The sequence below is a fragment of the Phoca vitulina genome, unplaced genomic scaffold (assembly GCF_004348235.1).
Source record: "Phoca vitulina isolate PV1807 unplaced genomic scaffold, GSC_HSeal_1.0 scaffold3, whole genome shotgun sequence".
NCBI classification, from domain to species: Eukaryota; Metazoa; Chordata; class Mammalia; order Carnivora; family Phocidae; genus Phoca; species Phoca vitulina.
The window spans coordinates 30,173,123-30,186,768 of NW_022589706.1; the positions used below are offsets into that span (position 1 = coordinate 30,173,123).

The 13,646-nt window shown below is 38.0% G+C and overlaps 1 protein-coding gene across 7 annotated transcripts in view; it reads right to left on the reverse strand.

The window, feature by feature from the left end:
• Positions 1-1,096: 1,096 nt before the first annotated feature.
• Positions 1,097-13,646, reverse strand: part of ATP8A1 (ATPase phospholipid transporting 8A1) — a 216,678-nt gene continuing 204,128 nt past the window's right edge. For all 7 annotated transcript variants that reach the window (XM_032400275.1, XM_032400276.1, XM_032400279.1 and 4 more), the window contains 2 exons: positions 5,970-6,061; positions 1,097-4,760 (listed from right to left, as the gene is read on the reverse strand). In XM_032400275.1, the coding sequence (XP_032256166.1) occupies positions 4,663-4,760; positions 5,970-6,061 (190 nt within the window). In that variant the 3' untranslated portion in view covers positions 1,097-4,662. The remainder of the gene's footprint in view (positions 4,761-5,969; positions 6,062-13,646) is intronic.

A 13,646-nucleotide genomic window follows, 5' to 3' on the forward strand; every position in this document is an offset into this window, starting at 1 on the left:
AGCAATTAAAACTGCAACAATTTATGTAATGGTACAGTTTATTTCATTTTTAATAACAATGAGAGGACAAAATGTTTAAAATTTGCAGTTTAAAACATGCACATTCACAAAAGGCCAGTGACACACAACACTGCAGAGAACTGAGTATTACTCAACTTTAATAACTATTTATAAAACACAGTGCATTGAACATCGAGAAAAACAAACCTGAGAAAACTATAATCACAGATTCAATACTCTCCACTCATGCAGCTTCACGATTTCGACAGCAGTTTCAGCAGAAATGGATTTTCATGGAGCTGGAAACACTATTTTATCTTTAATGCAAACTTCAATTTTCCATAGTAGCTGCCTTCCAAGGCTGCCTTTTGTTTTCAAACTTAATAAACTTGAAAATGTGAAAAATGAAGCTTGAAGTAGCTAAACAAACAGCAAACAGTATTTACTGCATTTATGGCTTCTATTCTAGAACCATGAAACATAAAAATATTTATTATTTTTTAATATTCTCCTCACGTTTTTGCAAGAGCAGATTTACCTATGGAAAGTTGCTGTTAATTCAAAGTAAGCATGTATGAAATCTAGCTTTCTTCCTACTTACGGGAGATTTATTTGCTGAGAAGTTTTGTGAGCTTTATTAAGAAAAGTTCTTAAAAGCAAGCTAAACAAAAGCTGCAATTAAATTTGTTCAAATTTGTTTGTAAAATACTTATTAAAAAAAAGTGGTGCAGAGAACCAATTAATTTGTCCACTGAATATTAAATTCCAGGTAGGCCATGGTAGAATTTTATAAGGCAGAAATAAACATCAAGATTTACAGCAATAGCCATGCATTGGCCTAAGCCTCTTTAAATATTAATTCATGCAAACCATAAACCTATCAAAAACACAGCTGCTTTCATACAGAAAATAAGTCAAGATGAAAAATGGAAAACATTTATTTCCTTTCCTTCAAAGTTTAACTTACATTCCATTTTAATAGCCACTGAAGGTTAATTAAAATGCAGCAAAGTATAACTAAGTCTCACAAGTGACTTCAGTTATTTTAACGTGAGAAAAATCAGATTATATCTCTTAAAGAAGCATTATAGAAATGTTCATCATTAAAAAGCATTTATTAGGCACCAAACTGCATGGTATTACATGAATTTACAAAAAGAATTCCACAGATCTGGTCCACTTGATGTTAATGGGGTGGGCGTTTTCTTGATAAGTTTTATAAATGGTTATTCATAAGATTATATATAGACTTATTTGGTAAGTTTTAGAACCAAGAACTGTCATAGGGCAACTGCACAAAAATATACACTGATGATCATTTAGCATGGTAATAATTAGGACATTGTTACAAATAATTTAAAAACTACAAATATACAATCTATTACTTTCAGATTAGCATTCATTTCCTGAAAGAACATTTTAAACGACAAGTTATAAGTGATGTACAGTGCACACAATGCAGAACAAATGATCATGTGAGGCTATTTGTTATTTAGAATGCTAAATTGCAAAATTAAAATATAAAACCCAATAATCAGAATAAATGTAGCTTTCTGGAATTCACTTTTCCCCCTGAAAATTAAGAGGAATTACTGAATCCATTCCAGGACTATGTAATTCACGTAAATGAATAATATTATTGAGTAAGAATACATGTTCACCTGGTTTGATTAGAAAAAGGTTTTCCACTAACTTTGCAACACTGCTGAATCAGACTCACTGTCAGACTCTGAATGGGGTGTGGGAGGGTGGGCAGCACATAGATCATTTTCAATTTGCTACGTTCCTGAGAAACACCCTTCTCCTACTAACAATTTCTGCCAAATAGCATCTTTCTGGGTGTGAGCCACCAATATATTTTTATAGGTATATATAAAACATTTAGAAAGTTCATGCACAATATCACTGTGTACTATTCAACATTAAAGAAGCAACTCCCAGCTTTTCCATGTTAAATGAATGAGGATTTTTCTGCCGTAAGTAGTATTTTCTGAATTGTAAACATTGTAAAGCGACGCTGTTAGCATTTGTCCGAGTCCCTAACAAGGGACTTTTTAATTGAAGAGGATGTGTCCTTTATTTCAGAAAATAAAAGTTAAAAGTCACTTCAGCTGTTTTAATCCTGGTAAAACTCTTACCCCCCCCCCCCCCACCATCCTTTGGAAGGTTAAAAAATCGGAGGGTTTTCTCTAACACTATAAAGTCACTGTGATTGCAATGCTGTGTTTTAAGTTTTACCAAGGAGGTCACTCCCTGCTGCCCAACCCCCCTCTCTCACCCAAGAAGCAAAGGAATTGACTTAATAATTCAAAAATAGGACTATGGGACAAAAAAGACCTAAATTAGCCGTATTTCAGACCACGGTTTCATGCATTAATTAACCATGGGTATTCTACCCATGTTGAAGAGCTCCATAGAAATAATCCATGTTCTAAGATAAAAATAAAACTTTTAGTTTTTTTTTAAGCCAGAAGATTCAGTTCTATTATATTCATCATATTTTGATGTTAAAATTTGGGGGAAGGATGCCACTGATGAGGTGGAGGCCAAGGGAAGCAGCTCTTGTCTGTGACCACGATAAAGTGTTTCTCCGGAGGGATGTACCTCATTCTTGTGTTTTGATTTGTGTGGTTTGACCTCGATTCTCGCCACGGGGAGGCCCAGGAAAGCTGTTCCGAATATCCCTTCGGTAGACAAAATCTGTGACCTTCAGAGTTTTGAAGACGGTCTCAGACTCTTACACCTGTGGTCTTTCTAGGTGTCTCAATTGGCAATTTTCTTCATCTGAACCCCAAACAGGAATGGTCTAGGAAGTGAACTGTGTCAACTCCTTACCCCCTTTAGAATTATGTATGTGTGATAACCTCTCTTGTTTCTAGAAAATGGGGGAGGCATACTTGTAAATAAACAACTAAAAATATAGACAAGGAAATGACATATCACCTAATTTTAAACCTAGATGAAGGAGAAGGGTAAAAAGAATATGAAATTATCCAACTCAAGGAGTAACTTGGAAAATCACCTCTCCTCACAATTCTAGTTGACTTTTTTTTTTTTTTTTAAGAGGAAGTTCTACCTATTTTGCTGGTAAGTCCACTTAAAGGCAAACAGGCTTCTGAATAAAAGGCAAAAAGTTAGTTTCAATCTCTGAAGTGTATCTGAAAACTAGAATTCCTTTTTATTTATTTTTTTAAATGAAAGCATTATTTTAAAAAGAGTATAGAAAACTGGTTGTGGTTTTTAAACAGCCCCTTCACCATTTATTGTTGGTAGCAAAATAGGCATTTTTCAGGAGATGGCTTGGAAATGCTGAAAAAATTTAAACTGAACATACATTTAAAAACATAGTAACAAAATCTACTTGTGATGAAGAGTGTCTCTGACCGTAAAGTTATAGGCTTGAGTAAAATAGGTGTTTTTAAAATGGGGAATATGTACTACTTATTTGTCCCGATTAGCAGCATGTGACTGATTTGGGGAAGCTGCTTGACTAGCGAGCTGTGAAGTAATTCTCAGGGCTAAGTACAGGGGTGGTCACCAGAACACGGGGTGTGCTATGTGCGCCAGCAGGCATCTCTAGCACGGACTAGTAGACAGATCCCAGACACAGGACAAAAGCCGAGCCTATGTACATTACAAAAGCCCATGCAGTTATCCAGCGCGGTATTCCAAACATCTCCACGCAAGCACTGGGGAGCTCACATAAATATCTAAGCATATTTTTCTTGAGAGAGAAAACGTTAAGATAAAAGGACAGCACTCAGTCTTCAGCAGAAGCCAGATTTTTAGAAAAATCTAAATGATGAGGACCGATCATCAGAGATGACGGAGACATACAGTTTAGAAATCAGTATCATAATGACAGAGTCACATTGCCACGTATGTCCTCCAACGTTAACAAGTAAACAAGACAAACAAGAAAGAAGCATGTGTAAGGCCAAAGGTGCAACATCACGGATTTGAGTAGCAAATGCCTTGAAATACTCGTTTTTGCAAATCACTCTTATATTTGAAAAGTCAAGCATGCCGATCTTACAGCAGAGCTGCAGGTAAAACTTTCTCATAACTTTCTGGGCAAATGACTACTGAATGAGAAATACACTTACTGAATGTCTTTGGCAAACATTTATCAAGACAATTTTTGACACAAACACTTGTTAATGTCTTGTTTAGAAATTTTGCTCAGGAAGGCGAGTCAGTTCCTAGAGAAGAGTGCTGGTTTTTTTCAGCATATTCTGAAATCTAAGTCTGGATATCAAGAGTCCCTATAAATTACTACCACTTTAGAGTTTTTTCATGGTTGGTTGCCTTGTGGTATATATCCAATAAATTGATAGTCAGTTACAGCCCCAGAGTAATGGCGTAAGACCACTGACCTATTCTCAGTTTAAGAAAGCATTCTGGCAAGATAACAAGGTCATTTTCAATTTCTGCTTACAAAGACTTAGCAAATACTTTAAAAAATCTGAAAGAGATGGTGTTACAGTAGAGTTGCACAGTGCTTATGTCTGTAATATACACGAATCTGACGGTCAGTCAATGAGATGAGCTCAGACCCACTCTCCCCTCCTGGGACCAGACTGGAATTGGTCAGCAGATCCGGTAAGACCTGGGAGCTCTCCTTAGAGCCCTAGCAGCCCCTGCCTCGCAGCCCCCGTCCCGTCACCACTCGTCGGGTCTCTGCTTTGTGGTATCGTATGCTCGAATCACCTCAGACTGTGACACGATTCCATTCTCATCTTGTGAGAAAGCATACCCGTCTGTAAGTTAAAGATAAAACAGAAATGATCATTGTGAGGTCACTGGGAATCTCTGTTATTCTGAGTGTGAAGGACTCATTTTCTAACTTGGGGAACTCCTATGCCCCTCCTGCCTTCAAAAGCCTGCGTGAAGACACGAATTTTTTACGTTCCGAAAAGATGTGGACTCAACTGCACCATGAAGAGTGGGCTGACTGCAGGCTGTCAGCTGAGATTCTATGAACTCTGCCCCTGGATGAATGAGCAGGTGCTCTCAAACCCCCTTGGTTCTCCTCACGGCATCTCAAATCCAAGCCATCCAATTTTTGCTTCCTGGCTACTGGCGGGGGTGGGGTGTTGGGGGGTGGGGGTGTCTAGTCTAGTGGGCACATACACTTCCATCCAGATCGGGTGGATGAGAGAGAAGGAAGAATAAAAATGAGAAGGAGGCAGAGATAAACACCCGGACTGCCAGTGCTGGAAAAGTGGTCTCCTTCCTTGGGACGACATTGTCCTTGGCTCTCGGCATCTACAAATAAACTCACTCATGCCCCAGCATGGTTGGGGATAAGCAACGACCCCCAAGGGGGTCACATCTTTAGAAAAGGCCTCTTGAAGTATAAAAGGCAAAAGCATTAAACATGAGTATATATAAATGAAAATAAATTATATGTGGAAACAACATGAAACAAAAGATATATTACTAACACAAATACATTTACTACAGGGCTTTATATATTATATTCTTTTTCAGATCCTTGAAATGTTAAGAGGGCCTGATACCTAATAATTTCTTACAACTCTAAATATTCATAAATATTTTTGAAGGGGGAAATATATGTTTCACTGTGCTGTTTGAAAGCTGAAAAAGCCCTTGCAAAGTTATTCAAGTAGAAAAGATAACAATACAGAGGAGCTTTTAAGAGTTAAGATTTATTTCACTAGTTCTTTTTAAGATTTAAGGAAGCAAGGGGCATGTGGAAATATTATTTCTTCAAGTGAAAGCAGCAAGATTTTAAAATGCTTTGTCTTGTCTGCTCTAAGTGAGATAGTTGGGTCAAAGGTTTCTCTAATCACTGGTTATTTATGTAACATGTTGCAAAGAAGCAAAACTGGCTTTAGGTATTAATTTTAAATAGTTAAATATTCCTGAAGTCAAAATGCTGCTCTCATACATGCTAGGACGTAACAGCAGGGAATTTATTTACGGATCGGAACTCAGGTACTTACGGAGCAGGTTTTGTTGCAGCGATTCAGACCGGTACAAGTTCACGTGGTTCTTCTTAAAGACGTTCTTGAGCAGTTGCGCCCTCTCCGTGAGGCTACCGAGCAGGTGCAAATGTGTGAAATGAATTATCAACTCGGCAGAGACCCCAGTGTGCCCACAGGACCACCAGAGAGAGTCAGACTTAAACAAAAGATTGCTTGAGAAGTCTGCAGCCCAGGGATTCTTTTTACCCCATTTTCTCAGATGGCAAATGAGATTTAAAGTATTTAGATACTCTCGAGGCCAGTTTTTCCCATAGCTGAGGGGAGTTTTGTTCCCAATAATCCAGCCAAAAGATTTCCCCACCCCCCAGTTATATTTAAGTCAAATGGGGATACAGACCCTGTACAATACGGTTAACAAAAAATACAAAATCTGCCAGTAGTGTTACTAACTTCTAAAATCTTGGTTGACTTACTGGGTGCATTCTAAGCATGGCATTTTTAGAATTACAAGAATTATTACTATATATCTTTTTCCACTTTGCACATATTTTGGTGTAAAATAATATTTTTTTAGTTATGTAAAGAAATCCTCAAAATTACACAAAGAAGAAATTTCATAGACTTTTTAACTAGAAAAGTTCCATTACCACTCCAATATGGTATGAAATGTGTTCCTTAATTTCATCAAAAAGAAACCTATTTTCAGAAAATACTAGGTAAAATGACAAGGAGAAATATTTATTTTTCAATAAACGTTTAGAATAATCTCCACAGAAACAAATCCATGTAATTGTGTAACTTCTAAAAGCACACTGCAAGAAATAATGCATCTGTTTTTTTCCACTGCATGTAGAATGGTGTCTCCCACAGTAGGAAGCCAATTATTTGTCAAATAAATGAATTCAAGCAATAATTGTGAAATGCACTTTAAACATCACCAGTCCTCCCAATCATGCCATGTCTCCAGTGGTTGATTTCTAAAATTTTGCTTTGATATCAAAGAACATAATAAGCATAGAGAGCTAATAAGAAATCCACATGTGTTATAGCAAATGTTTATGCAATTTTGTTTTAATCACTGGAATGGACTCAGTTGAAAAATTTCCATCTTGTGTTTTTCCCACTATAAAAGTTTTAGTTAAATTGTCCTAAGTTATGTCAGTTCTGTATTTTGCCAATTTTTTTGAAAGCCTGAAATGGAACAATTTTTATCATATACAAAAAATAAAAATAAAAGGATCATCTGCAGAATGAACTCGGGATTACACAAACATTCAGGTTTTTGCTGAAGTAAAATATTTAGAAATGTTGACATTTGTACTTATCTTCTACACACATTTTTCCAAGTCTAAGGATGTTAACTGGTACTTATTAGACATACTTCATTGTCACTGAGAATAAGCTACATTAAGGCAACAAAGCTAATTAATCTAAAACTCCAGTGGTTTTGCAAATAGTTGTAAAACTTGTTTTTGCCAGTGAAATAAACAGATACGGGGAGTGAGAAGGGGCCACTTTTAGAGTCACTTTTCTTACTCTATTCTTAAAATGATCTAACATTACAGACCTGGGGACCCCAAGGAACACTAAAATCTGTAACTGCTTTGAGGAATTCGGCAGCTTTAGCAGCAGGTGGTCTGATTTTGTTAGCAGAGCATTGCGGATGGGGTGCTGGGAAGTCTCTGGTGTTTAAGATGGAAATGACTACAGACATCTAGGGGACAGCAATGTGTCATTATGTAGCTTCTTCTTCCCCAGATACATTTTCCAGGTTTCAGGCTGGCCTTCCTAAATGCATAGTACTTTAATATTATAACATTCAATGTTAAGAAGGCAGATGTGAGAATTTTATCTTTCATGTTATGAAACTTCCATGTATAAGATAATGCAGTTTTGTTTTGTAATGGTTCATATGAGGCTACACTTTTACTCAGCTGTCACATCAAGTTCATGTCTAGTGTTCAAAAAAACAAAGCGCAATAAGAAACTTTCTTGGGAAAGGAGTGCAGTACTGGGGATAGAGCATGGGCTTTGGAGTCTTAACTTTAATTCTGAGTCTGTTACTTATTAGCTGGGTCGCCTCAGGCAAACCTTTCTTGGTCCTCTCATCTACAGGAAGAGGATAATCCCTAACCCTCAGGCCAACAGTGGGATTCAGGGGAATTGCACGGCTTCTACCATAGTGACTGGCACTTAGGAAGCACTCAAAGAATGCTAGTCCTTCCCACTGTTACCACTCCCCCAGCTCGCAAGGAACTGATCATACAAAAAATCAACTAGGACAGAGATCATCACAAAACATGAGATAACTTTGTGAGGATCCTTTCTGATGCCTTGGCTTAGAGTCAACATCAGCTCCACGCAAAATGTCTCTTGCTACATATGAGTTTTAACTTACAATGCCCCCCACTCCACTTCCCTAGTAGGAAAACTACTAGGTTTCTGTTGTTTTTTTCCTGAGCTACGCTGAACCTCTTGCTTTAGTTCTTACAGGGCAGAGTCCCTACTGTGAAATATAAATGCCATTCACAGGAAGGTGCTTAATAAATAATAAGTGATGATGATTTGTATTTCTCTAGTCTTATCCTACCTTTTGGGAACCACTCATCATTTCAAAATTACGTGGTTCTATGTCCTTGATGTTTACAGGTATTGCGGTTACTATCAAGTCACATTATATAGTATATCGGGAACATGTTAATATTAACAGACATGTTAAAAGTTCAGTTTTTTTTGAATAGCTTAGCACTGTGAGAAGAAGAAAAAGACTTTAAGAACCTTCTCGTTAAAACCCCATCTTAATCACAACTCTTAGTCAGTCGTGTTAATTTTGTGTGGCCTTTCATTTACATACCAATCTACGCAAGTTCTAAATTCTCATTCAGTGCAATTATTCAAGTACCACTTAAATATTGTTACCTTATTTCCAAGCCCACTAAAATGTTTCAACTTAGATATTTGGTAGAGGTGAGGTGTTTTAATGTTTTTAAATAATAATTAATTGTATTAATTATTTATAATTATTAATAATTACATTATTAATAACTTAAAATAATTGATTTTAATGTTTTAAAGTAATAATTCATTTAGAAACACTAAGTATAGGTAGAAACCCATTTACTGTCCTGAAACATATTGTCTGAAGGTATTTTCAGTTATTTTTGAAGAGTGGTAAATTTGCAGTTGTCTTTATGGTGGGTTCGCAAGCTATTTTGGTGGATTCATTTAATGGATCTCCAGAAAGTAAAGAACCATCCATACGTGGGATGTTTTAGTGTAGGGCATGGGACAGACGTCCTGGACGAGGCAGCCATGGTGGGGAGATAAACAGTGACTACAACAGGCCTGATCTCTGCTCTGGAGGAGACAGCACTTCATCGTTCCGTCACTTTTCTTCACAAATGCTGGACAGAACAGTTATCACAGTGTTGAGAGAAGGCCAGGGCAAAACACTGCCTACATGCTCCTATCTCAAACCTGTACCCGGAGTCATATGTAACCCTGATATAAATCCAGTGTGAACACTGAGAAACAGAGTTTCTTTTCTGTTAGTTTTGGGGCAATGTTAAAATTGCTATTTTTAAAGATAAATAATACAGAGGAGGGCTCAGAGAAGCCACTGTTCCTGTCCAGACGGTCAAATTATCTGATATCTATCCTTCCATGCTCTCTTCTTTAAAGCTAATGGCAGAGTGATGGACACACTCATGAGGAATGACCTGAAGATCCCAGGGCAAAGTTCTATTTAGCAATGGCTGCTGATATGCTCGCTTATGTCTACAGTGAGATATAAAAAATTATGAATCTCATCCTATTTGCCTGTCTATAAGATGCACTGGGAAGCACTCACGAAAGATAACTGTCCTGCCTCCCATGAGCCCAGTGTCTACAATTCCTTATTTTAAAGTACTGGGTTCTTGAATCCACATTTGTTTTTGTTATTGTTTTGTTTTAGAAAAGGTAAGATGTCACACAAAATTTATAGATGTCATGCCCCCCCCAATGAGATCTGAGAGGCCCATATTCCAAAACATTTATATTTATGCTATAAAGTATATAAATATTTATACTATAGAAAAAAATAAACACTATTAATGCCTTTATATATACAGAACAAATGGTTTAGGTTTTTTTCCAGCAAATGTTTGCTATAAACCTAGGGGAAAAAACTGAATTTCAAAGTTTTTTTGCATTTTGGAATTGTAGATGCTACAATCCCTAGTGCTGGAGCCTATGCACAAAACAGTAACAGCAAAATCAGGGTTTCATACCATATAAGGTGCTTTCTTTCTTTTTTTTTAATTTAAATTCAATTAGGCAACATATAGTACATCATAGAGGTAGTGTTCAGTAATTCGTCAGTTGCGTATCACACCCAGTGCTGTGATGTGATGAGCACTGGGTGTTACATAAGTTGTTTTCTTAACCAAAAATAGTAAGCCATAGCTACACAGTGGTCAGAGGTAGGGCTTGCATTTATTGTCCCAATATCTTAGAGTTAAATTGATTCCTACCATAACCCAAGGTTCAAGAGCAATATACTGTACTTAGATGATGAAATACCCTGACCCCCAAATTTCAATGTAAAATTGGGATAAATGTATCTAATTCACTAGATAATATGGTAAGTGATATACTATTTCTTTTCTTTTTTTTTTCCTTTAAAGATTTTATTTATTTATTTGACAGAGAGAGACAGCGAGAGCAGGAACACAAGCAGGGGGAGTGAGAGAGGGAGAAGCAGGCTTCCTGCTGAGCAGGGAGCCCGATGACGTGGGGCTCGATCCCAGGACCCCGGGATCATGACCTGAGCCGAAGGCAGACGCTTAACGACTGAGCCACCCAGGTGCCCTGTGATATACTATTTCTACTAAAAAAAGACTGTTTTAACCAAAATGTTTTAGTTTTGAACATAAGTAAACATGAAAATAAATGATTATAAATGCTAATCTGGACACAGTGCTTAGAAGTTATAGTTTCTCTGAGGCAGTTTCCCTTTATGTAGAGCCCAACTTCCTAGTAGTGCTCAGTGGACATTGAAAAAAATGGGGGATGATCAATTTATAAGACTGCATCGTTCTAACTATGGTGAAGAAGTAAACCACTGTGACTTTGGACATGACTCGTTTGGGAAGTGTAATGTATATAATTCTATGTTCTTATGTATCATATTTGTATTTAACTACCCACGGGTCAGTCATCTCTTTACCACCCACTACTCAGCCATCCTTTCGCCCATTCATTCACTCACTCACTCATTCATTCATTCCTCAGTGCATTCTCTGGACCCTTCAATCACCCATTGGACAAATCTTTATCAGGTGCTGCTGTGTTCCTGGGTCTGTGCTAGGTGTTGGGTTTCAGTTAAGACTAAAAAGGAGGCCTCTCCTTCAAGGCACTCAATCTAGTAGGGGAAACAAACACACAGGATGAACAAACACATCACAATACAATGTAATAAATGTAACGATAGAAGCATAAAGTGCTCAGATAGTAGGGTAGGAATTAATTTTATCTCAGAAAAGAAAAGGTAATTGCACCTGAGTTGAGTTTTGAAAACTAGGAATTGGACTGCCCCATCTATAGGAAGGTATCAGCTTCTTGGCAAGGGAACAGCACATGCAAAGATTGGGAGGTATAAAATAACATGGTATTTTGGAACTAAAATGAATCTGATATTGCTTGAATACACAGAAATCACAATTTCTTCCTCTTTGAAAATGTAGATAAGATTAGCTAACTTTTTTGAAATTTTACATCAATCTCATTCTCCAAGTTTCCTAAAATAACCCTGGCAGTGGGGTTCCTGGCTGGCTCAACTGGTAGAGCATGCAACCCTTGATCTTGGAGTTGTGAGTTCGAGCACCACGTTGGGTGTAGAGATTACTTAAAAATAAAGTCTTGAAAAAAAATAATTCTGGCTGTAAAATCAATCTGACAATTCCTAATTGCTCTAGAATGTCATTCTTTAGCATGAAGACTTTTCCAACCAGTTGCTATTTTTCTTCCTTCACAGGTCCCTTCTTTTCCCTCCCCCTCTAGCCATCATCCAGCAGGAAGGCACTGTGGTCACCACCCTTCTGGTAACCACGGGCAGCAACAGCAACATGGGGTATGTGTTATACCACAGGTTTTCGTCTGTGGCCTTCAGCTAACAGCTAACTCATTTCTGAGTTCTTGCTATTTTAGGCAAATGAGGTGGCTGCAGGAAATTTATCTGATGCATTTTCTATGGAAAAGTTTGTCATTTATGGTGGAATCCACTTTATTCCTTTTAGGCTCTCTGACTCTTTTTTTTTTTTTTTTCTAAGTAATCTCTACACCCAACGTAGAGTTCAAACTCACAACCCGGATATCAAGAGCTGCATGCTCTACCTACTGAGCCAGCCAGGGGCTCCTCTGACTTATTTTTTTTTTTTTTTTAAGATTTATTTATTTATTTATTTTAGAGCGTGCGAGTGAGTGAGAGCAGGGGGAGGGAGAGAGGGAGAAGGTGAAGCAGACTCCCTCCTGAACAGGGAGCCCTGATGCTGGACTTGACTTCATGACCTTGAGATCATGACCTGAGCTGAAATCAAGAGTCGGATGCTTAACTGACTGAGCCACCCAGGCGCCCCTCTTATTTTTTTTTTTTTAATGGCAGGGGCTACCTACATTACAGAATCTTTAGGACCAAGAGGTCACCACATCAAAACCTCACCTTGGCTTTATGAGTTGTTGAAGTCACCTATGTACTACAAACCAGGAAAGCTAAATATCACAGGCAGGGGCCTAACATAAGAATGATGAACATACTTAGAAATATAAGGAATTGACTCCTAAGGGTAGTAATAGTATGGTCTTTCCCTAAGAGTTGTTAGTAAACAGTTTTATTCACAATTTTGTAAGCTAGGATCCAAGCACATCCTTTTTACTGCTAGAGTAAAAGAGAAAAGATTAAGAGAGGGACACTTGGGCCAAACAAGGGACCAGGTGTAGATGTTTAGATGGAGGGACACAGATGAGGGGAAGGTGGAGGGAGAAGGATACTCGTAACTCTGAAAGTTGTTATTTCCATCCTACACACAGGGACACGGACAGAGAGAGGTCAAGAACTTTGTCAGGATGGTATAGGCTGTTTTTGCTGTTATCTCCCATTCTTGAAAAGCAGGAAAAGGAGGGAGAACAGTGAATGGTAAGGAGCAGCAGCTCCAGAAGGCCCTGCTTTGTGACTTCTGACCGAGAACTTACTCTAAGTCCCAGTTTCTTCATCAGGAACGAATGGGGTGACTAATCTGCCCAGGACTGTTTCGGGGATCCCACGTGACAGCGTATGTGGCGCGACTGGCGCAGTGCCTAGCATGTAGTGAGCGCTCGGGGAAATCGGAGGGGGAGACGAACCATGAGAGAAGATGGACTCTGAGAAACAAACTGAGGGTTCTAGAGGGGAGGGGGTGGGGGGATGGGTTAGCCTGGTGATGGGTATTGAGGAGGGCACGTTCTGCATGGAGCACTGGGTGTTATACGCAAACAATGAATCATGGAGCACTACATCAAAAACTAATGATGTATGGGGATTAACATAATAAAAAAATAAAAATAAAAATAAAAATAAAATAGGCCATCGACACTGCTAGCTCCATAACATGATAAATAGAAGTTTTACCACTTATTTCTAACCCTAGTAAAACATAAAGTTCACTTGGGAAAGAACAT